Source organism: Tachyglossus aculeatus, chromosome 4 (assembly GCF_015852505.1).
Source record: "Tachyglossus aculeatus isolate mTacAcu1 chromosome 4, mTacAcu1.pri, whole genome shotgun sequence".
NCBI lineage: Eukaryota > Metazoa > Chordata > Mammalia > Monotremata > Tachyglossidae > Tachyglossus > Tachyglossus aculeatus.
This window is the reverse complement of record NC_052069.1, coordinates 12,365,566-12,393,548: the sequence shown is the minus strand read 5'-3', so window position 1 is coordinate 12,393,548 and position 27,983 is coordinate 12,365,566. Positions and strand designations below refer to the sequence as shown.

Genomic DNA, 27,983 nt, shown 5'->3' with positions numbered 1-27,983 from the left:
CCCAACAGTGGGCTCACATAGGGTACAGAGAAATGAAGTGATTTGCCCAAGGTCACACAGCAAACAAGTGGAGGAGCAGGGATTAGAACCCAGGCCCCTGCTCTACCCACTAGTCCCTGCTACTTCTCTGAGATGTGTAGCTAAGTGCTACAGGAGATTGTGAGGACAGAAGTGCCGTGGGTTCAAATCCCGGCCCTGCCGCTTGTCCGCTGTGTGACTTTGGGCAAGTCACTTCACTTCTCTGGGCCTCAGTTCCCTCATCCGTAAAATGGGGATGAAGACTGTGAGCCCCTCGTGGGACAACCTGATTACCTTGTATCTACCCCAGCGCTTAGGACAATGATTGCAGGTGAAGTCGTTCTGGGAGAGATGTATCCATGACGTCACTATGGGTCAGAGACGACTCGACAGCATTAGACAGTGTGCTTTGCACACAGTAATCGCTTGATAAATGTGATTGAATGATGCATAGTCTCTCTCCCTTGTTCTCGTTCTTCCTCTCTCTCTCTCTGACCTGTATATATGTTTGTACATATTTATTACTCTATTTATTTTACTTGTCCATATCTATTCTATTTATTTTATTTTGTTAGTATGTTTGGTTTTGTTCTCTGTCTCCCCCTTCTAGACTGTGAGCCCACTGTTGGATAGGGACTGTCTCTATATGTTACCAACTTGTACCTCCCAAGCGCTTAGTACAGTGCTCTGCACACAGTAAGCGCTCAATAAATATGATTGATTGATTGATTTGCACTTTGTAAGCGCTTAACAAATACCAACATTATTATTATTATTATTAAGTGGTATAGGAGTCCTGGAGAAGCAGTAGGGTTGGGGAAGCTTTAAGGTGGAGAGATGAGATAATAATTAGGGAAGGCCTCTTGGTGGAGGCAATTTAGTTAAAGGGCTTTCTGAATGGATATACATATTTGTACATATTTACTGTTCTTCGTACATATTTACTATTCCATTTATTTTGTTAATGATGTGCACCTAGCTTTAATTCTATCTGTTCTGACAACTTGACACCTGTCCACATGTTTTGTTTTGTTGTCTGTCTCCCGCTTCTAGACTGTGAGCCGTTGTTGGGTAGCGATAGTCTCTATATGTTGCCAACTTGTACTTCCCAAGCGCTTAGCACAGTGCTCTGCACACAGTAGGTGCTCAATAAATATGATTGAATGGATATAAAAGGGAATAGAGAAGCAGCATAGCCTAGTGGAAAGAGCCTGAGTCTGAGAGTCTGAGGACCTGGGTTCTAATCCCTGTTCTGCCACTTATCTGCTGTGTGACCCTGGGCAAGTAATTTCACTGCTCTGGGCCTCATTTACCTCATCTGTAAAATGGGGATTAAGACCTTGAGCCCCATATGGGACATGGACTATGTCCAACCTAATTACCTTGTATCTACTCCAGTGCTTAGAACTGTGGCTGGCACATAGTCAGCGTTTAATAAATACGATTCTTAAAAAATGTGAAAACATGCTAGTTGCCTAGAGTTTGATATGGAGTAGACTTCAGATGTAGTTTGATGTGGGACAAGGAGTTATAGATTAACCAGAATTACAGAGATGCCTTAGACTGGAAAGAGAATAATAATAATAATAATAATAATAATAATAATAATAATAATAATAATAATAATGGCATTTATTAAGCGCTTACTATGTGCAAATAGTACATATTACTAGAGATAGTACATATTACTTTTAGACTGTGAGCCCACTTTTAGACTGTGAGCCCACTGTTGGGTAGGGACTGTCTCTATGTGATGCCAATTTGTACTTCCCAAGCGCTTAGTACAGTGCTCTGCACATAGTAAGCGCTCAATAAATACGATTGATTGATTGATTGATTGCAAAGCACTGTTCTAAGCGCTGGGGAGGTTACAAAGTAATCAGGCTGTCCCTCGGGGGGCTCACAGTCTTAATCTCCATTTTACAGATGAGGTAATTGAGGCACAGACAAGTTAAGTGACTTGCCCAAAGTCACACAGCTGACAATTGGCAGAGCTGGGGTTTGAACCCATGACCTCTGACTCCAAAGCCCGGGCTTTTTCCACTGAGCCATGCTGCTTCTCTCATTACTGCTCCTTGTCGCTAAAATCAGGAGTAGGAGAACTGGAAAGTGAATTTCCCCCTAGGAAATTTGAGAAAGACACAAAAGGAGATTCACATCTGCACCCGGCAGCTGTGAAGCAGTGTAGCCTAGTGGAAAGAGTACGGGCCTGGGAATCAGAGGACCTGGATTCTAACCCTGGCTCTACCTCATGTCTGCAGCGTGAACTTGGGCAAGTCACTTAACTTCTCTGTGCATCAGTTACCTCATCTGTAAAATGGGGATTAAGACTGTGAGCCTTATGTAGGACAGGGACTGTGTCCAACCCCATTAATTTGTGGCTACCCCAGAGCTTAATACAGTATTTGACACATAGTAAGTGCTTAGCAAATACCACTGGGGAAAAAATACACTATGAGGCAAGTTAGTGGAGGGAAGATTGTAGGCTCTCCTTCTTGTGGAGAAGCAGCGTGGCTCAGTGGAAAGAGCCCGGGCTTTGGAGTCAGGGGTCATGGGTTCAAATCCCAGCTCCGTTAATTGTCAGCTGTGTGACTTTGGGCAAGTCACTTAATTTCTCTGGGCCTCATTTCCCTCATCTGTAAAATGGGGATGAAGACTGTGAGCCCCCCGTGGGACAACCTGATTACTCTGTAATCCCCCCAGCGCTTAGAACAGTGCTTTGCACATAGCAAGCACTTAACAAATACCATTACTATTATTATTACTAGACTGTTAGCTCCTCAAGGACATGGTTCATATTCACAACTCTATTGTATAATAATAATAATGGTATTTGTTAAGTGCAAAGCACTGTGCAAAGCACTGTTCTAAGCACTGGGGGGATACAAGGTGATCAGGTGTCCCACATGGTGCTCACAGTCTTCATCCTCATTTTACAGATGAGGGAACTGAGGCACAGAGAAGGGAAGTGACTTGCTGAAAGTCACCCAGCTGACAAATGGCAGAGCTGGGATTAGAACCCACGACCTCTGACTCCCGAGCCCGGGTTCTTTCCACTGAGCCATGCTGCTTCCCTAATGCTCTCCCAATACTCTCCCAAATGCTTAGTACTCCTAATGCTCTATTCTGAAAGCCCATTGTGGGTGGGGAATGTGTCTGTTTATTTTTCTATAGTACTCTCCCAAGTGCTTAGTACAATGCTCTGCACACAGTAAGCACCCAATAAATACAATTAACAGACTGACTTGCCTGACTGCACACAGTACTTGCTCCACACTTGCCACTGACTGATTGATTGACTGAGCCAGGATTTGAATGGTTATGAAGAGCAGGCCCTTCCCTCAGTTTTGCCTGAGGGACAGATGAGAAGTGTGAAATGGGCCTGTTGAGATTTGGCTCTCTGACCCTGAAGATGATAAATTTCAGATTCACAGTCTGTCCCCACTGTGCACTTCTTGCCGCTTCCGCTGATGAAAGAGCCTCCTCAGGGCTTTTGAAGTTTGAATAGGCCCAGTGGGTCCTGATGAAGAAACTGGTTTAATGAGAGCAGTAGGCCTACCGCCTCCTTCTTTTAAAATTGAGGCATTAAAGAATAGCTGGGCGCCTAATGGAAATACTAAATTCCCCTACAGGTAATGGACAGCTACAGGTCTGACTTCTACTCAGAAGCAGCATGGCTCAGTGGAAACAGCACGGGCTTTAGAGTCAGAGGTCACGGGTTCAAATCCCAGCTCCGCTGTCAGCTATGTGACTTTGGGCAAGTCACGTAACTTCTCTAGGCCTCAGTTACCACATCTGTAAAATGGGGATTAAGACTGTGAGCCCCCCCGTGGGACAACCTGATCACCTTGTATCCACCCTAGCGCTTAGAACAGTGCTTTGCACATAGTAAGCGCTTAATAAATGCCAACATTATTATTATTCTACTTTCCCTGGTGATAGATAACATCAGAAACCCTGTTGCTCTGACTTTTCAGTCAGGAGCAGACACTGCTCCGTGTAAAATTCTGACCGACCGCAGCGGCTGATAACACAGAGACATTCCCCTGGCTGAAATATCAGGGATTGAACAATGAGATCCCATTGGTTTTTACATAGTGATCTAGTTCATTCATTCATTCATTCATTCAATCGTATTTATTGAGTGCTTACTGTGTGCAGAGCACTGTACTAAGCGCTTGGGAAGTACAAGTTGGCAACATATAGAGACGGTCCCTTCCCAACAGTGGGCTCACTAGTTGAATTAATCAAAAGGGAAGCAGCATGGCCTAGGGGATAGAGCACGGAGCTGGGAATCAGAGGTTCCAGGTTCTAATCCCAGCTCTGCCATATGTCTTCTGTGTGACCTTGGGCAAGTCACTTCACTTCTATGGGCCTCAGTTACCTCATCTGCAAAATGAGGATTAAGACTGTGAGCCCTATGCAGGACCAGAGCTATGTCCAACCCGATTTGCTTATATCCACCCCAGTGCTTAGTCCAGTCTCTGGCACATAATAAGCAATTAACAAATACTCTAATTATTATTATTATCTCCTAAATTGGTCCACATTAAGAGACAGGTTGGTTATGTTTAAGAAAGAATTTCTTGAAAATCAGAGTGATTAGAGCCTGGACCATGATTCCAGGAGATATTCTGGAATCTCCATCCCTGTTTCCTGCTGTGTGACCTTGGGCAAGTCATCTAATGTCTTGTGCCTCAGGTTCCTCATTTTTCAAATGGGGATTCAACACCTGTTCTCCCTCCCACTTAGATCATGAGCCCCACGTGGGACAGGAACTAACTTGTAACAATAATAATAATAATTGTGGTATTTGTTAAGCTCTTAGTGTGAGCCAGGCACTGTACTAAGCACTGGCATGGGTACAAGCAAATCAGGTGGCCATAGTCCCTGTCCCACATGAGATTCCCAGTCTCAATCCCCATTTTACAGACAAGGTAACTGAGTCCCAGAGAACTGAAGTGACTTGCCCAAGGTCACACAGCAGACAAGTGGTAGAACCTGGATTAGAATCCATGACTTGCATCTGACCCAGAATACAGTGCTTGGGACATAGTCTTGGGACTTAAGAAATACCACCGATTTTACATTTACTGGTAATCTTACTGGTAGGGCAAGGCCCTACCGAGAGCTCACCTCCTCCAGGAGGCCTTCCCAGACTGAGCCCCTTCCTTCCTCTCCCCCTCGTCCCCCTCTCCATCCCCCCCGTCTGACCTCCTTCCCTTCCCCACAGCACCTGTATATATGTATATATGTTTGTACACATTTATTACTCTATTTATTTTACTTGTACATATCTATTCTATTTATTTTATTTTGTTAGTATGTTTGGTTTTGTTCTCTGTCTCCCCCTTTTAGACTGTGAGCCCACTGTTGGGTAGGGACTGTCTCTATATGCTGCCAATTTGTACTTCCCAAGCGCTTAGTACAGTGCTCTGCACATAGTAAGTGCTCAATAAATACGATTAATGATGATGATGATGAATCTTCAGAAATAATAGATGCCCTAAACTACACTGATATTTGATCATATGTTCACCAGCAAGGGTGGACAATGACCCAGGACTGGAACGACAGTCCAACTCTGAGGTTGCCTGTCCCTGTCCAGTCGACCAATATGGAAAGGACAACTTTGGGGTGAGGTTTTTACAAATTTTCAGCCCCCGGCCTCCAGCCGAGTTCCACGGCAAGGACATAGAACCATAGTCAGACAGAGCTGGGGGGGAAAGGCCAATGGCTCTGGAGAAAGTTGAGATCTCACTGATCCCCTAGCAGACACGCGTTAACATCAGGCTAATTTGCCTGATTAATTTATATCTGTCTCCCCCTCTAGCTTGTATCCTCATTGGGAGCAGGGAATGTGTCTACCAACTCCATTATGCTGTATTCATTCAATCGTATTTATTGAGTGCATAATGTGTGCAGAGCACTATACTAAGCGCTTGGGAAGTACAAGTTGGCAACATATAGAGATGGTCCCTACCCAACAGTGGGCTCACAGTCTAGAAATCTGTACTCTCCCATGTGCTTAGAACAGAGCTCCGCTCATAGTAAATGCTTAGTAAATATCAATCAATCAATGATGTTTATTGAGTGCTTACTACATGCAGAGTACAGTACTAAGCGCTTGGGAGAATAGATACAACAAAATTACCAGACACTTTTCATGCCCATAATGGGCTTACAGTCTAAAACGGGGAATGGACATAAATAGGAATAAGTGAGTAAATTTAAAATATATCACTTAAAAATATATATGCAAACTCTGTGGGGCTGGGAATAAGGTGAATATCAAATGTCCAAAAGTCACATATCCAAGTGCAGAGATGATGCACAAGAACGAGGGAGCGGAGGAAAGGAGGGTTTAATCAAAGACCTCTTGGGGGAAATGTGGTCTTAATTTTGAAGGTGGAGAAAGTGGCGGTCTGGCAGATAGAAGGAGGAGGAGAGAGTTTCAGGCTACGGGGAGGATGTGGGAAAGAGATCGGCGGTGAGATAGACGTGATCAGGGCCCAGTGAGGAAGCTGGAACTTAAGGGGCGGAGTGTGTGGGCTGGGCTGGAGAAGGAGATTATTCATTTATTCATTCATTCAATCGAATTTATTGAGTGCCTACTGTGTGCAGAGCATTGTACTAAGTGTTTAGGAAGTACAAGTTGGCAACATATAGAGACGGTCCCTACCTAACATCTGGCTCACGGTCTAGAAGGGGGAGAGATTAGTGAGGTGAAATAGGAAGGGGTGAACAGATCAAGAGCTTTCAAGCCAATGGCAAGGAGTTTCTGTTTAATACAGGGTTATGATCGATTGAGGGGGTTGATGTATCTGAAGGGATGAAGTGATTGCAAAGTGTTTAGGGGGACCAGACCTGAGGGCAGAAGTGATGCACAAGGAAAGGAGAATCGGGTGGAGAGATGAGAGATTAGTCAGGTTAAGCTTCTTAGAGGAGCTAGGATTTTGGTAGGGATTGATTTAGGTAGTAATATAATAACCTCAGTGCCACCACCTTGCTCATATCATATCCGGGGCTGTATGGGTGATGGGAAAAATGTATATATGTATTTATTTATAATCTATTTATAAATATATTTATATCGATGCCTGTGTACTTGTATTGATGTCTGTCTCCCCCCACTCTAGACTCTAGACTATGAGCCCACTGTGGGCAGGGATTGTCTCTGTTGCTGTATTGTGCTTTCCAATGAATGAATTCATTCATTCAATCATATTTATTGAGAGCTTACTGTATGCAGAGCACTGTACTAAGCGATTGGGAAGTCACATAATTCCCCGTGACTCATTTTACTCATCTTTAATATCTAGTCTCCCTATCGCATAGATTTGTGTTAATATGGATTACCTGGAGAAGCAGCGTGGCTCATTGGAAAGAGCCCGGGCTTTGGAGTCAGTGGTCATGGGTTTAAATCCCGCCTCTGCCACTTGTCAGCTGTGTGACTTTGGGCAACTCAGTTAACTTCTCTGGGCCTCAGTTCCCTCATCTGTACAATGGGAATTAAGACTCTGAGCCCCATCTGATCACCTTGTAACCTCCCCAGTGCTTAGAACAGTGTTTTGAACATAGTAAGTGCTTAATAAATGCCATTATTATTATTATTATTATTACCCAGAATCAATATCTGCTTCATTTCTTTTTGATCTCTTTAGTTGTAAATATTTTTGTTTGTTTCCTCCATTTGAGAGTTAGCTTCCTGTGCTCAGGAAACATGTTGGTTTGTAATTCTGGACTTCCTAGTGTTTAGAGAAGCACCATGTTCTAGTGGAAAGAGTACGGGCCTTGGAGTCAGAAGACATGGGTTCTAATGCTGCTGTGTGACCTTGGACCAGTCACTTAACTCTTTGGTGCCTCAGTTCCTTCATCTGCAAAATGGCGATTCTAACCTGTTCTCCCACCTGTGAGCACCATGGGGAACCTGATTATCTTGTGCCTTCCACAGCGCTTAGTATAGTGCTTGACACATTGTAAGCACATAACAAATGCCATTATTATTGTCATTATTATTATCATCATCATTATTTAGCACATTTCACCACATCAAGTGAGAGCTCAATTAACATTGCTGCTACTTCAACTCCAGTGCTTAGCCCACTGTAAGTGCTAAATAAATATCATGGTGGTGATAGAAATCTTGTGGATGCTGACAAAACGGAACTGAAATGCTGGCGCTCTGATTTTCCATTCATTCATTAATTCATTCAATCGTATTTCTTGAGCGCTTACTGTGTGCAGAGCACTGTACTAAGCGCTTGGGCAGTACAAGTTGGCAACATATAGAGACGGTCCCTACCCAACAGCGGGCTCACAGTCTAGAAGGGGGAGACAGACAACAAAACAAAACATATTAACAAAATAAAACAAATAGAATAAATGTGTACAAATAAAATAAATCAATAAATAGAGTAATATCAGAGGGGAAGGTGATAGCCCCATTCACCCTAGGCAGTGGGACTGTGGGGGGCGGGGGGAGGCCTCACCCAGCTGAGGGGACACAGAGACTTGTAGACTTTTGGTACCAGTCGCAGGGGCTGGGGTCCTTCCCACGCCTTTTCATCACCTTGTTGCAGCGGTGGTAGTCCAAGTAGTTCCAGGTCTTTGCAGTATCAAGATCAATCAGGAATATTTATTGAGCACTTACTCTGTGCAGAGCACTGTACTAAATGCTTGGGAGAGTACAATGAAATACAGGAGGTGGACACAATCCCCCTCCAAGAAATTCACTTTTCCCTCTTGAAACTGACAAGATGAAGAAACATGCTACTCTAATGGTTTGGGAGATGTAGGCTCTCATTCACGTTCATGAGTCTAGTTGATCCCCAAAGAACCCTAAAAATAGCTCAGACTCTAATAGCGTAAGTAGCTCATCACACATTGTTCATTTTATAAAACCGTGAATACGCACATTTGCATTTTTATGAGCTTTCTTGCACAGCAGGACTCTGAGAAAGTGGATCATGAGTTTGTAAGAGGCAGAGAGTCTTGCTTTGTGGCCATTAAGCATTGACTTGAGCGTTTCCCTGGTGAAACACGGTTTTATGTTTCTGCTTTCTGCAACCTCCAGCCCTGGGGTCAATCAAAACTGCTTTTCCAGTCCCCATCCAGCGGCACACTGTTTAAAACAGGTATCAAGTCAAATTTTATAAAGGCCTTGAGTGATCTCGGATAAGGATGTGACTCTTGCTTGCAGTTCTTCTGGGAAGAGGGTTGCTGCCTAAATGCAGTTGGTGTATTCATTATCAGCATTAAAATGGAAGGGGCAGTTGTATGGGAGCTGAGGAGAATTAGGGAAACAATCTTAGAGGTGATGGTGGCGGGGGGAGATTAAAGAGGTTGGTTATGGGGGATGGCAGAAGAAACTGGGGAAAAGGAGAGTGTTACCTCTTTATCATGGGAATCAATCACTCAATCGTATTTCTGAGCACTAACTGTGTGCAGAGCACTGTACTAAGGGCTTGGGAGAGTACAGTACAGCAAGAGTAGGTAGACCTGTTCTCTGCCCACAATGAAATTACAGTCCAGGGGGGAGACAGACATTAATAGAAATAAAAAATTTACGTATATGTACTAAATACCGTGGAGCTGAGGATAAGGTGAATATTGTCATGAGCCCAGACTGCGATTCTTCCCCTGCCTGGTCTCCCCAAGTCTGCTAAGGATTCACCTCACCTAGGTTCCTGTTCCTTGGGATAAAATCCTCAGGTACACCTAGTCCAGATTTCTGCTCCCCTGAGAAGTAGAATGGCCTAGTGGCAAGAGCCCGGGTTTGGAAATCAGAGGACGTGGGTTCTAATCCCGGCTCAGCCACTTGTCTGCTGGGTGACCTTGGGCAAGCCACTTAACTTCTCTGTACCTCAGTTACCTCATCTGGAAAATGGGGCTGAAAACTGTGAGTCCCACCTGGTTACCTTGTTTCACCCCAGCACTTAGAAAAGTCCTTGATACAGGGTAAATGCTTAACAAATACCATTATTATTATTATTAAGATCCGAAGATGAACCTTGCCCAGATTGTTCGGCACTCAAGTTATGAGGCCACCTCTGGGGAGTCACCCCCAGCCCATTCTCAGGTGCCCAATGACCAATGCCGGTCGCCAACCCAATGTCATAAGCCGCCAGATCCCCCTCCATTGGTTCCAAACCAGCCCCTCCTCCTGAGCTGAGAAAGCCCACTATCCTAACCAACCTCCAAGGCCAGGAGTCTCCTAACTTGTCTAACGTGTCTGAGATGGATTCTGATCTGTCCAATTTCCTAGACCGGGCATTCTGTGACGAATTCAGAAACGCAAAACTTTATTCAATTCCAATTCTGATTGAAGGGGGAAAGATTCACACGCACACAAACACACAGTCTACAAACATAGCTCCCCATCTCTGTCTGACTGACTGTTTGCCCCGAGTTCATAAAGATGGCTCTGTATCAGAGGAATTCAGGGAATCCAGCTGGCTCGGGGTGGCCACGATGGTTTATGATGGTTGCAAACAGAGAAACCGACTCCGGGTGAGAGTCATAGCTGGTTCACGGTCGCCAGGGGCCAGGCCACCTTGCCATGGCCTGTGCTGCCTTCTGGTTCTTAGTTCATGGCGACCGCGTTCTCGTCTTGTTGTCTCGTCTCTGGCCGGATCCTTGTGACTCAAGGTGACCATCTTTTATCTGCCTCTGCCTTGGGCGTTACAGTGGTTCCTACGTGGGGGGTTGTAATTAATTGGTCCAGGCCCATTACTGGGTAAAGCAGGGAGGGAAAGCTACTTCTTGCCTCCCTCCGCCCCGTGTTCACCCCACAGACTGGCTTCGCAATGCTCCGCCCCGGAGCAGAGCAGCGTATTTCCTTCTCAAAGTCGTTTTTTCATATTGTTGATCAAGGGCTCAAAAAAAGTCACTCGGGAAAGGGGTCAACAAAATGGCTTCCCACCAGCTCACCACATTAGTGGAAAGAGCACGGGCTTGGGAGGACGTGGGTTCTAATCCTGTCTCCACCACTTGTTTGCTGTGTGACCCTGGGTAAGTCACTTAACTTCTCTGTGCCTCGGTTACCTCATTTGTAAAACAGGGATTAAAAATGTGAGCCCAAGTGGGACAACTTGATTACCCTGTATCTACCGCAGTGCTTAGAAGAGTGCTTGGCACATAGTAAGCGCTTAACAAATACCACAATTGTTATTATTAAATGTCCAAAGGTCGCAGATCCAAGTAAACAGGTGACACAGAAAGGAGTCAGGGAAAAGAAGGCTTAATCAAGGAAGGCTTCTTGGAGGAGACATTGGCCAGGTACAGTCAACATATTCACTCTACTTTGGCCATCCTATCATGGAGATTCTGACTTATTATAAGTTCATTAATGTAGCATCAGTCTTCAGCCCTCTTTGCTCAGTAGATGCTGTTTAGCCTTGAGAAGCATTATGGCATAGTGGACAGAGCATAGGCCTGGGAATCAGAAGGTCATGGGTTCCAATCCCAGTTCCATGACATGTCTGCTATGTGACCTTGGGGAAGTCTCTTCACTTCTCTGGGCCTTAGTTACCTCATCTGGAAAATGGGGATTGAGACTGGGAGCCCCATGTGGGACAAGGACTGTGTCCAACACAATTTGCATGTGTCCACCCTAGCACTTAGTACAGTGCTTGGCGCATAGTAAACATTTAAAAATACTTTTTTTTGAGCAATTACATCATGTTGGAGTTGTGTGTCAACACACCTGGACCTTCCAATGGAGGAACATCAATCCATATTGATTCTAACACCAGTGGTTGTCATGGCATCACACTTCTTCTCTCGTCTCAGCCGGTTGTGTGGGTTTTTTTTCAGTTTTTAGTGGTTTTTGTTAAGCACTTACTATATGCCAGGCATTGTTCTAAGCCCTAGGGTAGATACTAATTAATCGGGTTGGACACAGTACCTCACCCACATGAGGCTTTATTTTGTTAGTATGTTCGGTTTTGTTCTCCGTCTCCCCCTTTTAGACTGTGAGCCCACTGTTGGGTAGGGACTGTCTCTATATGTTGCCAACTTGTACTTCCCAAGTGCTTAGTACAGTGCTCTGCACACAGTAAGTGCTCAATAAATATGATTGATTGATTGATTGATGAGGCTCACAGTCTATGTTATATAGAAATGGAGTAGGTTTCTTCAGGAGTGCTATAGTTGTTAGTACTATAGCGGAGCTGGGATTAGAACCCATGACCTCTGACTCCCAAGCCCCTGTTCTCTCCACTAGGCCATGCTACTCCTCTAGCTCATTCAGTCTTTCAAAGCATTCAGAAAAGGGCTGTGCCGAGAACTTACCGTTGTTGAAAAATACGATCAGTGTTTCTTAGCTACTTCTCTTTGCTATCCCACTTTACTAGAAAGTGATCCGTTCTCTTTCAGTGAAGAGTTGAAGTTGGGAATACTGGCTTTAGAAAGCAGCAAGAGATTCATTCATTCAATCGTATTTATTGAGCGCTTACTGTGTGCAGAGCACTGTACTGTGCGCTTAAGAGATGTTATTCCAGGACTGGAAAAACAATTTGGTCTTAGCAAACTGATGCAGGGAAATTTGCATCTAAATCCATCGGCAGAATTGATCACTTGGCAGATGATTTAATTAACCATGTGTGGAGTGAGTAATAGCTTTTTCCTGGATATTGGTAAAATAAATGAAACCAGCATTGTTTACTATGTCTCCTTTCACAATGGGGGAATTTGGGGTACTCATATAATGCATAGTTTCATTGACATGGTTCTCTCCTCCACCTACCTCTCTGGCCACTCTTTTTTATGTTATTTGTTAAGCGCTTACTATATGTCAAGCACTGTTCTAAGCACTGGGGTAGATACAAATTAATCAGGTTGGAAATAGTCCCTGTCCCACATGAGGCTCACAGTCCGAGTTGGAGGAAGAACAGGTAACAGTGTGGCCTAGTGGATAAAGTTCTGGCCTGGAAGCTAGAAGATCTGGGTTCTAATCCTGGCTTCTCCACTTACCTGCTGTATGAGCTTGGGCAATTCACTTCTCTGTGCCTCATTTTCCTTATTCATAATAATAATAATAATGGTATTTGTTAAGCGCTTACTATGTGCCTAGCATATTCTCTATTAATTAATTTATTTATTTTACTTGTACATATCTATTCTATTTATTTTATTTTGTTAATATGTTTTGTTTTGTTCTCTGTCTCCCCCCTCTAGACTGTGAGTCCACTGTTGGGTAGGAACCGTCTCTATATGTTGCCAACTTGTACTTCCCAAGTGCTTAGTGCAGTGCTCTGCGCACAATAAGCACTCAATAAATACGATTGATTGATTGATTGATAGCATGGGGACTGCGATAGGGACTGTATCCTGACTGATGAACTGTGCCTGCCCCAGCACTTAGAATATGTTTGTACCTATTTATTACTCTATTTATATATTTTACTTGTACATATCTATTCTATTTATTTTATTTTGTTAGTATGTTTGGTTTTGTTCTCTGTCTCCCCCTTTTAGACTGTGAGCCCACTGTTGGGTAGGGACTGTATATGTTGCCAACTTGGACTTCCCAAGCGCTTAGTACAGTGCTCTGCACACAATAAGTGCTCAATAAATACAATTGATTGATTGATTGATATAGTAAGTGTTTAACAAATGCCATAAAAAAATTGAAACAGGCATTGAATCCCCATTTTATAGTTGAGGAAACCGAGGCACAGAGAAGTGAAGTGACTTGCCCAAGGTCACCCAGCAGGCAGGTGACAAAGCCGGGTTAGAACCCAGTTCTTTTAACTTCCAGGTCAGTACGCTCTCCACTAGTTGCTTCAGACTCACTGGCGAGCACTTCTTTCGCCTCTCATCCGAAGACTGGCTGTCCTCCTCCATGGTCCGTCCTTCCTTATCCACTCACTCGCTTGGGAAGTGGCTTAGGATTCCCACTGGAGGTGGTATTTTAGGAGGGTTTTAAAGATCGGGTCTGGGGGGGAGTGCGGAGGCTGAAATGGGGAGAGGATATAGAGAGAAGCAGTGTGGTCTAGTGGAAAGACCACTTCTAGACTGTGAGCCCACTGTTGGGTAGGGACCGTCTCTATGTGTTGCCAACTTGTACTTCCCAAGCGCTTAGTACAGTGCTCTGCACGCAGTAAGCGCTCAATAAATATGATTGATTGGTTGATTGAAAGAGCACAGGAATGGAAGTTGAAATGGTGCTCTAATCCTGGCTCCACTACTTAGTTGCTGTGAGACTTTGGGCAAATCACTTGACTTCTACAGGACTTTGCCTCCCAGAGCAAGCCCTTGATAAATTACGTGACTTGATTGAGGATGGAATAATAGTAATAGTGTGTCCCTTCTGCATCACCCTGACTTGCTTCCTTTATTCATCCCCTTTCCCAGACCCACAGCGCTTCATCATCATCAATCGTATTTATTGAGCGCTTACTGTGTGCAGAGCACTGTACTAAGTGCTTGGGAAGTACAAGTTGGCAACATATAGAGACAGTCCCTACCCAACAGTGGGCTCACAGTCTGAAAGGGGGAGACAGAGAACAAAACTAAACATACTAACAAAATAAAATAAATAGAATAGATATGTACAAGTAAAATAAATGAATAAATTAATAGAGTAATAAATATGTACAAACATATAAACATATATACAGGTGCTGTGGGGAAGGGAAGGAGGTAATATGGGGGGATGGAGAGGGGGACGAGGGGAAGAGCACTTAGGTACATATCTGTCATTTAAGAGAAGCAGCTTGGCTTAGTGGAAAGAGCACAGTCTTGAGAGTCAGAGAAATGGGTTCTAATCCTGTCTCCGCCACTTCACTGCTGTGTGACCTTGGGTAAGTCACTTAACTTCTCTGTTCCTCAGTTACCTCACCTGTAAAATGGGGATGAAGAATACCATAATTATAATTATTATTATTATTAATGTCTGTCTCCCCCTCTGGACTGTAAGCTTGTTATAGGCAGAGAATGTGTCCATTTATTATGTTGTATTCTCCCAAGAGTTTAATACAGTGCTCTGCACGCAGTAAGTGCTCAATTAATATGATTTGCTGACTGACTATATATTTTCTATACAGTAAATCCAGTACAGAACAGGTGTTGAATTATTATCATTATGGCATTTGTTACGTGCTTGCTATGTGCAAAACACTGTTCTAAGCACTGGGGGGGTACAAGGTGATCAGGTTGTCCCATGAGGGGCTCACAGTCTTCATCGCCATTTTACAGATGAGGTAACTGAGGCCCAGAGAATAATAATAATAATAATGGCATTTGTTAAGCGCTTACTATGTGCAAAGCACTGTTCTAACCACTGGGAGATACAAGGTGATCAGGTTGTCCCACGAGGGGCTCACAGTCTTCATCCCCATTTTACAGATGAGGTAACTAAGGCTCAGAGAATAATAATAATAATAGCATTTGTTAAGCGCTTACTATGTGCAAAGCACTGTTCTAAGCACTGGGGGGATACAAGGTGATCAGGTTGTCCCACGTGGGGCTCACAGTCTTCATCCCCATTTTACAGATGAGGTAACTGAGGCACAGAGAAGTTAAGTGACTTGCCCAAGGTCACACAGCTGACAATTGGCAGAGCCGGGATTTGAACACTTGTCCTCTGACTTCCAAGCCCGTGCTCTTTCCATTGAGCCACCCTGCTTCTAAGTTAAGTGACTTTCCCAAAGTCATACAGCTAAGTGGCAGAGCTGGGATTAGAACCAATGACCTCTGGCTCCCAAGCCCGTGCTCTTTCCACTGAGCCACACCGCTTCTCTGCACTTTACTCTGCACTTGCATCTCCACTTTACAAATGGGAAGCAGCATGGCCTAGTGGAAAAAGCACGGGTATGGGACTCACAGGACCTGGGTTTTAATCCCGGCTTCTCCATTTCCCTACTGGGCAACCTTGGGTAAGTCATTTAACTTCTCTGCGCCTCAGTTTCCTCAACTGTAAAATGAGGATTAAGACTGTGAGCCCAATGTGGAACATAGACTGTGTCCAACCTGATTATCTTCTAGACTGTGAGCCCGCTGTTGGGTAGGGACTGTCTCTATATGTTGCCAACTTGTACTTCCCAAGCGCTCAGTACAGTGCTCTGCACACAGTAAACTCTCAATAAATTCAATTGAATGAATGAATGAATGAATGAATGATCTTGTACCTACGCCAGAGCTTACTACAATGCTTGGCATATAGTATACACTTAATACCCCAGTGCTTAGACAGTGCTTGGCACATAGTAAGCACTTAACAAATGTCATCATTATTATTATCATTATTAATACCAAGAAAAATCCCAGAAAGACCAACTGACAAGCAAAGGGACTTCAGGACAGAGGAAAGCGACAGGTAAAGAGGATGAAAGTGACTCAGAGAATGACAAAAAGGAAGAAAAGAGAATGGGGGTGGAAGAGAGAAGTTGGAAAATAACACCTTTCCAATTCAGTTTTGACCAAATATCTCCATATGTATTAAATAGTAATAATAATGATAATATTAATAATATTTGTTAAGCGCTTACGCTAAGCACTGGGGTAGATACAAATAATCAGGTCCCACCTGGGGCTCATAGTCTAAGAGGGAGAGCAGGTATTGAATCCCCATCTTATAGATGAGGGAACTGAGGCACAGAGAAGTTAAGTGACTTGCCTCCAGTCACACAGCAGGTAAGTGGCGGAGCTGAGATTAGAACCCAAGTCCTCTGGCTCTCAGGCCCGTGCTCTTTCCATTAGGCCACACTCCTTCTCTAAATACAAATAGAGCAAGTACAGCAAAAGCCATATTTTCAGGAAATTGTGAAGGGATCCATGTGGCTATTTTGGAAACTTCTTCATCTTCCTCTTCATCTTCCTAAAACAATCGGGAGCGCAGATGCATATATGGGTCCTTTTCTAACCTGAAGGTGGTCTTGGTCTGATTGCATTCTGTTTCCAATCTATTTTTTTTTATAGCATGTATTAAGCGCTTACTATGTGCAAAGCACTGTTCTAAGAGCTGGGGCAGTTACAGGGTGATCAGGTTATCCCACGGGGGGCTCACAGTCTTAATCCCCATTTTAAAGATGAGGTAACTAAGGCACAGAGAAGTTAAGTGACTTTCCCAAAGTCACACAGCTGACAATTGGCAGAGCTGGGATTGGAACCCATGACCTCTGACTCCAAAGCTCGTGCTCTTTCCACTGAGCCACGCTGCTTCTCCTTGTCCTTGCCTTATCCTTGAATGGTGCCAACATGAAAATCAGTTGTTGACATAACACTTCAGGCATTCTCATCTCTCTAGAAGGTAATTATCTTGTCAACCCGCAAATGATTAATGGCCCAGTTTTCCAGTCGTTGGCTACCCAGGTAGTCCAAAGCTGCTAAATTTGGAAAAATTGATCCAGTTTGGTGTAGTCGGGTACGTTTGTTTCAACTTCAGTTCGTTTGAGGAAATAAAGTTCCAGTTCATCCTCAACTGCCGTTTGCTCCACTGTTGGATCAGTGGAAAGAGCACAGCTCTGGGACTCAGGAGTCTTGGGTTCGAGTTCCTGGTTCTTCCTTTTGGGGCTCTCACACGTTGCAAGTAAAATTATGCCTGCTCATTTCTGGGCATGGTCAATGAGACGCATACATGACCTCTCCATATTTGATTCTGCAGAATGGTCAAACACCACACCTCGGGAGGTGATCAGTGTAAGACCCCGAAGACACTTTTTAGGTTACATTTATACCCAAACGATAGCCCCCCCTTCCTCCCCTACATCATCATCAATCGTATTTATTGAGCGCTTACTATGTGCAGAGCACTGTACTAAGCGCTTGGGAAGTACAAATTGGCAACATATACAGTCCCTACCCAACATTGGGCTCACAGTCTAAAAGACTGTGCATTTCAGTAAAAGACTACATGTGCATTTCAATCACTGACATAGGCATCTTGATTCTCAGATAAGGTTATCTTAGGGGCCAGGGTTTGTTGACACCCTCTCACCAACTACAAGGGATTCTCTAAACCTGAGAGAAGTTAACTTTCCTATTGGCATCTTAAAATTTCTCTTCCACGTTCCTCAAAATGGTGTTACTTCAGCTAAGGCTATGTTTCCACCAAGTGGCCTGCACATTACTTTCAACATAGATCAGTTACCTCATCTGTAAAATGGGGATTAAGAGTGTGAGTGTGGGACAGGGACTGTGTCCAATCCAATTACCTTGTATCCACACCAGCACTTAGTACAGTGCCTGGCACATAGTAAGCACTTAACAAATACCACAATTATTATTAGAATAATAGCTAGTTCTTTTTCTTGTTTAAAAATTTGACTGACAACCTTTTGGCATTTTCCTTTCTCTGCCTCTCCTTTCTCTTAAATTCCCAGGAAAGCCTTATTCAGTCTCATCATGTCATGTTTCAGATGACTAATGAAAAACAATTTTTAAAAAGGCTTCAATCACTCAGTAGTATTTACTGAGCACTTGGAAAGTACAATAGACTTAGCAGACATAATCCCTGTCATCAGATGACAGTCTAGCTGGAACATTAAGATGGGAAAATTTCCAAAATTGAATTTCTCATCTTCCCTCCAAAATTCTCTCTTCCCCTCAACTTTTCCATCCCTGTAGACCACACCACCACTCTTCGTGTCTCAAAAACCAGCAACCTTGGAATTATCCTTGACCCTTCTCTCTCCTTCAGTCCTCATATTTAATCAGTCAGCAAATCTGGTTGATTCTATCACCACGGCATCCCCAGAATCTGCTCTTTCTTCTCCATCCAAACTATTCCCGCACTGGTTCGAACACTTGTCACATCTCATCTTGATTTCTGTATCAGCTTCTTTGCTGACCTCCCTCCCTTGAGCCCCCCTCCCCCCATGCATACTTCACTCTGCTGCCTGAATAATTTTAAAAAATTGTTTGGTGCACATTTCCCCATTCCTCAAGTGCCTTCAATGGTTGTGGATAAGACCACGGGCTTTGGAGTCAGAAGGATGTGGGTTCTAATCTCCACTCCATCACTTGTCTGTTCTGTGACCTTGGGCAAGTCACTTAACTTCTTGGTGCCTCAGTTATCTGTAAAATGGGATGGAAGACTGTGAGCCCCATGTGGCACAGAGACTCTGTTCTGTTGATCTTGTATCTACCCCAGCGTTTAGAACAGTGGTTGACATGTAGTAAGTGCTTAACAAATACCAGCATTATTATTACTATCTAATTTTGCATCAGGCAGAATCTCCTCACCATGAGATTCAAGGCACTCTGTGAGCTTTCTCTCCCTTACTGATCCTCACTCCTTTCTCTCCTACTACACAACCCAGCCCACATACTTAAAGAGATGAGGTTTTAGGAGAGTTTTCAAGGTGGAGAAAGTGGTGGTCTGTCAGATATGAAGGGGTATCTTCTGCGGTGAGAGCACTGTACCAGCTGCTTGATAAGCAATAAAGATATAAAAGTTCTGATCCCAGTGCTGGGGGCATTTATACCTTAAAGGGTAATCGACCCCATTGTGCTATATTTTTTGAGTGCTTACTGTGTACTGAGTACTTCACTAAGTGCTTGGGAGAGTACAGTATACAGAGTTGGGGGAAACGTTCTCTGCCCACAGTGAGCTTACAGTCGAGAGGGGAAGACAGACATTAATATAAATACATAAAATACTGATATATAAGTGCTGTGGGGATGAGGGAGGGGTGAAAAAGGGGTGCAAATCTACGTTCATGGGTGACACTATTCTGTTCAAGGCCCTACTGAGAGCTCAAGGCCCTACTGAGAGCTCACCTCCTCCAGGAGGCCTTCCCAGACTGAGCCCCTTCCTTCCTCTCCCCCTCGTCCCCCTCTCCATTCCCCCCATCTTACCTCCTTCCCTTCCCCACAGCACCTGTATATATGTATATATGTTTGTACATATTTATTACTCTATTTATTTATTTATTTTACTTGTACATATCTATTCTATTTATTTTATTTTGTTAGTATGTTTGGTTTTGTTCTCTGTCTCCCCCTTTTAGACTGTGAGCCCACTGTTGGGTAGGGACTGTCTCTATATGTTGCCAATTTGTACTTCCCAAGCGCTTAGTACAGTGCTCTGCACATAGTAAGCGCTCAATAAATACTATTGATGATGTTGATGATGACAGAAGGGAGTGGGAGAAGAGGAAAAGAGGAAGAAGGCCTCTTGGAGGAGATGTGCCTTCAGTAAGGCTTTGAAGGTGAGGAGAGTGATCGATGGGGATTAAGACTGTGAGCCCTACGTGGGAAAACCTGATCACCTTGTAACCTCCCCAGTGCTTAGAACAGTGCTTTGCACACAGTAAGTGCTTCATAAATGCCATTATTATTATTCCAGCACTTAGAACAGTGCTTTGCACATAGTAAGTGCTTCATAAATGCCATTAGTATATGAAGTGGGAGGGAGTCCCAGGACAGAGGCAGGATGTGGGTGAGAGGTCAGCAGCGAGATAGATAATAATAATAATGACATTTATTAAGTGCTTACTATGTGCAAAGCACTGGGGGAGATACAAGGTGATCAGATTGTCCCTCGGGGGACTCACAGTCTTCATCCCCATTTTACAGATGAGGGAACTGAGGCACAGAGAAGTGACTTGCCCAAAGTCACACAGCTGACAAGTAGCAGAGCCGGGATTTGAACCCATGACCCCTGACTCCAAAGCCCGGGCTCTTTCCACAGAGCCACACTGAGGTCTAGGTACATGAAACGTAAACTTGAGCATGTAAACCTGTAAAGTTACTGTGGGGTCTTAATAGCTCCTTTTTTTTCCATTTTCAGCCTTTCAGACCTTCTTAGGGAAAGATGATGTCTCTCAGGAAATAGAGGAAGTCCTGGCAGAGAGTCGGGCCCAGAGAAACCTCCGCTTAGAATCCGTCCCTCAGCTTCTGAGGAACCGCTCCATCCGCTGGCAGATAATCACCGTAATCATCACCATGGCCTGCTACCAGCTCTGTGGGCTTAATGCTGTAAGTGCCTTTCCTCGGCTGGCTCTAGTTGAATGAAACCGTCTTTCTGAGAGGCTTCTCCAGTTGATAACTTGATTCTGGAAAGTCTTTAAGGGGGGCATTATTCGGTGCAGTGATTATGTGGAATCTGCAGAAAATATACAAGGGGTCAGTAATCCAATGCATTGGGACAGAAGGAAGTTCCAGCTAAGGTTCTCTAACAAGCCCTTACCCTGGGGGGCCTGAGGTAAATAGGGAGGAAAATGTTGGCAGGGATTTGCCCGTGTCTATAATTCTATTTATTCTGACGGTTCTGGCGGATTTCCTTCCACTCGCTAGCCACTGGCCAAGCTAGGAATGGAATGGGTAGGCCTTTGCTTGACTCTCCCTCCCACAGTTGAGATTGATAGAGTACTGGAAACTCTCCAGATGCGACTCTGAGAGGGGATATCTATACATTACATACGTATGTATGTATATAGAATCTCCAAGTGTAATTCCCGCTACCTTTTGTTTCTATTTCTTTTTTGTGTGGGTTTCAGTAGAAAGTCTACTTTCTTAGAGTTTTTGGTGCCTGTACTATCGAACCTCAGTTTTATCGACACAGTTGTAGCCTGATTCTTCCCTTATATCACCGATTCCTTTCAGTCCTCTTCATCAGCACTTCTCCAACCCCTCACCTCCAGAATCCACCCAGTCATGAAACCCTCAACATTTGTATGCCTCTTTCCTCTCTTTCAATCCTAAATTTCATTTTGTCTCCAAACGCTGTCAGTTCTTCCTCACAAATTTCCAGAATCTGCCCTTTGTTCTTCTGTCTAAACAGCCACCAAATAGGGTCAGGTTTTTGTCCCATCCCCCCTTGATTACTACAGTTCTAGACTGTGAGCCCGTTATTGAGTAGGGACCATCTCTACATGTTGCTGACTTATACTTCCCAAGTGCTTAGTACAGTGCTTGGCACACAGTAAGCGCTCAATAAATACAATTGAATGAATTGAATGAATCAGCCTCCTCCCTGACCTCCCCGCCTTCTGTCTCTCCCTTATGCAATTCAGAATTCACTCTGTGGCCTAGATTATTTTTCTAGTGTGTCATTCTGCACACATCACATCATGGTTGCCCATTCCTCTCTGAATCAAGCAGAAACTCCTACCCATTGGCTTCAAGACACTCAATCAATTATCTCCACCCTGCCTAAATATCTTTGCTCTTCTCCCTCTGCATCCCAGGTCGCACTCTGCATTCCTCTCATGTTAACCTGCTCATTGTGTCTCAGTCTCAAAACTCTGGCCACCAATCTCTGGCTCTGCCCCCCTTCAAATCCAATATTTAATAATAATAATAATTATTATTAATAATGATACTCTCTGAGCCCTTACTATATGCTAAGCACTGTCCTAAGCACTGGAGTAGATACAAGCTAATCAGTCAATCAATCAATCAATCGTATTTATTGAGTGCTTACTGTACTAAGCGCTTGGGAAGTACAAATTGGCAACATATAGAGACAGTCCCTACCCAACAGTGGGCTCACAGTCTAAAAGGGGGAGACATCAGGTTGGACACAGTACCTGTCCCATAAGGGGCTCACACTCTTAATCCCCATTTTATAGATGAGGGAACTGAGGCCCAGAGAAATTAAGGGATTTGCCCAAGATCACACAGCAAACATGTGGCAGAGCTGGGATTAGAACCCAGGTCCGTCTGACTCTGAGGCCCATGCTTTATCCACTAAGCCACGCTGCTGCTCATTTCACTGCCCTCTCCATCCTCAAAGCTTTCCAAATTCACATGTCCTCCGGGAGGGCTTCCCTGATTAATTTCTAATCTCCAGAGTTCGAACTTCCCTCAATTGACACTTCAACACCTCCACACTGTCTAAGCACTTAAATGCTCTTAATCTCCCATGCTCTTCTAATGATGGCATTTGTTAAGCTCTTATTAAGAGTCAAGCACAGTTCTAAGCACTAAGCACAGTTCTAAGGTTTGGCAATGAATTGAATATGTGGGTTAAATGAGAGAGAGGAGTCAAGGATAATAATGATAATAATAATAATAATAATAATAATAATAATAGTATTTGTTATGTGCTTACTATGTGCAAAGCACTGTTCTAAGCACTGAGGAGGTTACAAGGTGATCAGGTTGTCCCACAGGGGGGTCACAGTTTTAATCCCCATTTTACAGATGAGGTCACTGAGGCACAGAGAAGTGAAGTGACTTGCCCAAAGTCACACAGCTGACAGTTGGCAGAGCCAGAATTTGAACCCAAGACCTCTGACTCCAAAGCCCGTGCTCTTTCCACTGAGCCATGCTGCAGGATGCCAACGTTTTGTGCCTGTGAGATGGGAAGGATACAAGGAAATCAGGTTGGACACTGCTGCTGTCCTATATAGGGCTGACAGTTGAAATAGGGGGGAGGGTATTTATTGAATACCCATTAAACAGATGTACTTCTGTGGCTATCTTACACACTCCATCGCTTAAATACTACTCATGTTCTTAGGGAAGCAGCATGGCCTAATGGAAATAGCAAAAACCTGGAAGTCTGAGGACTTGAGTTCTAATCTCGGCTCTATCACTTGCCAGTGTCTTAATTTCTCTGTGTCTCAGTTTCCTCATTTACAAAACGGAGATTCAGTACTGCTCTCCCTCCTACTTAGACTGTGAACCTCAAGTGGGACAGGGACCTTATCTGATGTGATGATCGCTTGTGCACCCTAATGTTTAATGCAGTGCTTGGCATATAGTAGTGCTTAACAGATACCACACTAATTACAAGTACCATGAAGAAGAAGTGTTGCCTTGGTGGATAGACTACCGGCCCGAGAGCCAGAGGAACCTGGGTTCATCATCATCAATCATATTGAGCGCTTACTGTGTGCAGAGCACTGTACTAAGCACTTGGGAAGTACAAGTTGGCAACATATAGAGACAGTCCCTACCCAACAGTGGGCTCGCAGTCTAAAAGGGGGAGACAGAGAACAAAACCAAACATACTCACAAAATAAAATAAATAGAATAGATATGTACAAGTAAAATAAATAAATAGAGTAATAAATATGTACAAGCATATATACATATATACAGGTGCTGTGGGGAAGGGAAGGAGGTAAAATGGGCGTTCTAATCCAGGATCCACCACCAGCCTACTTTGTGACCTTGGGCAAGTCATTTTACTTCTCTAGCCTCAGTTACCTCATCTGTAAAATGGGGATTCATCGACTAAGCACTGGGGTGGATACAAGCAAATTGTGTGGGACACAGTCCCTGTCCCATGTGGGGCTCACAGTCGCAATCCCCATTTTACAGATGAGGTAGCTGAGGCCCAGTGAAGTGACTTACCCAAGGTTACACAGACAAGTGATGGAGCAGGATTAGAACCCATGACTTGCTGACTCCCAAGCCCATGCTCTATCCAACTGCTTGCTTTATGACCTGGGCAAGTCACTTAACTGCTCTGTGCCTCAGTTTCCTCCTCTGTAAAATTCATTCATTCATTCAGTTGTATTTATTGAGTGCTTACCGTGTGCAGAACACTGTACTAAACACTTGGGAAGTACAAGTTGGCAAAATATAGAGACGGTCCCTACCCAACAACGGGCTCACTTGGGGATTCAATACCTATTCACTCTCCCCCTTAGACTTATAAGTCCCATGTGGCAGAGCGAATCTGTTCAACCAGATAAACTTGTATCTACCCCAATATTTAGTACAGTGCTTGACACATCAATCAATCATTCCACTAATCAGTAGTATTTATTGAGTGCTTACTATGTGCAGAGAATTGTACTAAGCTCCTTGGAGTGTCCAATACAAAAGAATTAGCAGTTACATTCCCTGCCCAAAATGAGTTTGCAGTCTAAAAGGTAAGACAGACATTAATATGAATATTAATTTAATAATGATAGCATGTATTAAGCGCTTACTATGTGCAAGGCACTGTTCTAAGCGCTGGGGAGGTTACAAGGTGATCACGTTGTCCCACGAGGGGCTCACAGTTTTAACCCCCATTTTACAGTTGAGGTAACTGAGGCACAGAGAAGTTGAGTGACCTGCCCAAAGTCACACAGCTGGCAATTGGCAGAGCAGGGATTTGAACCCATGACCTCTGACTCCAAAGTCTGTTCTCTTTCCACTGAGCCACGCTGCTCCATTTATTAATATGAATAAATAATTAATTTATAATATATAATTTAAATTTAATTTTAATTCATAATATCTAATTTAAGCACTTAGTACAGTGCTCTGCACACAGTAAGCATTCAATAAATACGATTGAATGAATGAATGAATGATTCATACATGAGTGTTGTGGGTTGGGCAAATATCAAATGTAAGCGCTTAACAAATACCATAATAATAATGATGATGATAATAAACAAAAATGATCCTCTACAAGAAGAGATCGACTTCTGGAAGAATATCATCCGGTTTGGGGTAGTTGAAGCCATGGGAATGAATGAGTTCCCCAAGGGAGTGGGTGTAGATGGAGAGTAGAAGGGGGACCAGATCTGAATCTTGATGGACCCCCACAGTTAGGGGATGGGAAGGGGAGGAGGAGCCCAAAAAGGAGATTGAGAATGAACAGCCAGAGAAATAAGAGGCAAACCAGGAGAGGACAGAGTCAGTAAAGACAAGGTTCGTTAACGTTTCCACAGCGTCAAAGGCAGTTGAGAAGTCAAGGAGGATCAGGATGGAGTAGGAGCCTTTGGATTTGGCAAGAAAGAGATCATTGGTGACCTTTGAGAGGGTGGTTTCTATGGAGTGAAGGGGGCGGAAGCCAGATTGGAGGGGGTCCAGGAGAGACTTGGAAGAGAGGAATTTGAAACAGAGAGTGTAGATGATTCGTTCAAGAAGTTTGGAGAGGAATCAATCAATCGTATTTATTGAGCGCTTACTATGTGCAGAGCACTGTACTAAGCGCTTGGGAAGTACAAATTGGCATCACATAGAGACAGTCCCTACCCGATAGTGGGCTCACAGTCTAAAAGGGGGAGACAGAGAACAGAACCAAACATACCAACAAAATAAAATAAGTAGGATAGAAATGTACAAGTAAAATAAATAAATAAATAAATAAACAGAGTAATAAATATGTACAACCATATATACATATATACAGGTGCTGTGGGGAGGGGAAGGGGAGAGGAATGATAGGAGAGAGGTGGGGAGGTAACTAGAGGGAGCTGTGGGATCAAGGGAGGGTTTTCTTCCGAAGGGGGAGACTGGGACATATTTGAAGGCAATGGGGAAGAAGCCATTGGAGAGTGAATGGTTGAAGATGGCTGTTAGGGAGGGAAGGAGTGAGAGTTTTGATAAGGTACAGAGGAATGGGGACCGATGGGCATGTAGAGGGGGTGGCATTTGAGAGGAGGTAGGAGATCTCCTCTGGAGATAGTGCTGTGGATGTGGAGGGGGATGTGGGCATAAGTTCTGTGGAGCCAAGGGTGGGGTGACTAAAGGATGCAAATCAAAGTGTAATAATAATAATAATAATGGTATTTGTTAAGCTCTTACTATGTGCAAAGCAATGTTCTAAGCGCTGAGGGGGATACAAGGCAATCAAGTTGTCCCACATGAGGCTCACAATCTTAATCCCCATTTTACAGAAGAGTTAACTGAGGCACAGAGAAGTGAAGTGACTTTCCCAAAGTCACACAGCTGACAATTGGCGGAGCCGGGATTTGAACTCTTGACCTCTGACTCCAAAGCCCGGGCTCTTTCCACTGAGCCACGCTGCTTCTCTAAACTTTTTCAGTATATTAGGAACCAGTGATTTGGGTATTCTGACATAAAAGAAACCAAATACATTGATAAAAAAAGATGATTACCTCAAGATTTTTTAGATGGAGGGGGCTTAATGGTGTGTACTAAGATGTTTTTTTTCCTAGATGTAGAAAGGGTGACAGAGGAAAAAGGCCAGTTTTTCCATCACTGTCATATTCTTTTTAACTTCCATTCTAGCAGTGGCTCTAATAGGTTTATTTAGAAGAGTCTGTAATGTTGAATTCATGTAGTTTAGAAAATGGGAAAGAATTGAGTTTGTATTCCATTTTATATGCACACTTCCCCTTTCTATGGTATTTGTTAAACACTTATTATTCATCAAGCATTGTTCTAAGCACTGGGGACAATACAAGTTCATCAGGCCTGATACAGTTCCTGTCCCACATAACCATGTAGGAGGCCTTCCCAGACTGAGCCCCCCTTTTCCTCTCCTCCTCCCCATCCCCCCCGCCCTACCTCCTTCCCCTCCCCACAGCACCTGTATATATGTTTGTACATATTTATTACTCTATTTTACTTGTACATATTTACTATTCTATTTATTTTGTTAATGATGCACATCTAGCTTTATTTCTATTTATTCTGATGACTTGACCCCTGTCCACATGTTTTGTTTTGTTGTCTGTCTCCCCCTTCTAGACTGTAAGCCCGTTGTTGGGTAGGGACCGTCTCTGTATGTTGCCAACTTGTACTTCCCAAGTGCTTAGTACAGTGCTCTGCGCACCGTAAGTGCTCAATAAATATGATTGAATGAATGAATGAATGAATGACCTCACAGAGGTAGGAAAGATAATGGTGATTGAATCCCATTTTGCAGTTGAGGAGACTGAGGTCCAGAGAAGTGAAGTGACTTGCCCAAGGTCACACAGCAGACAAGTGGCAGAGCTGGGATTAGAACCCAGGTCCACTGGCTCCCAGGCCCTGGCTTTATCCACTAGGTCAGACTGTTTTCCTTGGGTTGGATAATCACTTTCTATGGCAGTGTGGGATTGAAGCAGGTGGAGGTAAGGCACACAACCTGGGGTGAAATTTGCTTAAAAAAAACCTCTGGAAGACATCTCAAATGGCGATCAAGGTCAACAGGAAATCCTGAAAATATTTTTACTGTGGGTTTTTTTTTTATGGAATTTGTTAACCTCTCACAATGTTCCAGCCACTGCACTAAGCGCTGGAGTAGATACAAGCTCATTCATTCAATCGTATTTATTGAGTGCTTACTGTGTGCAGAGCACTGTACTAAGCACTAGGGAAGTACAAGTTGGCAACAT

At 43.8% G+C, this 27,983-nt stretch overlaps 1 protein-coding gene across 3 annotated transcripts in view; it reads left to right on the top strand.

Moving 5' to 3' along the window:
- Window positions 1–27,983, top strand: part of SLC2A9 (solute carrier family 2 member 9) — a 352,960-nt gene that overhangs the window by 218,517 nt on the left and 106,460 nt on the right. For all 3 annotated transcript variants that reach the window (XM_038745103.1, XM_038745104.1, XM_038745102.1), the window contains one exon: window positions 20,756–20,943. In XM_038745103.1, the coding sequence (XP_038601031.1) occupies window positions 20,756–20,943 (188 nt within the window). The remainder of the gene's footprint in view (window positions 1–20,755; window positions 20,944–27,983) is intronic.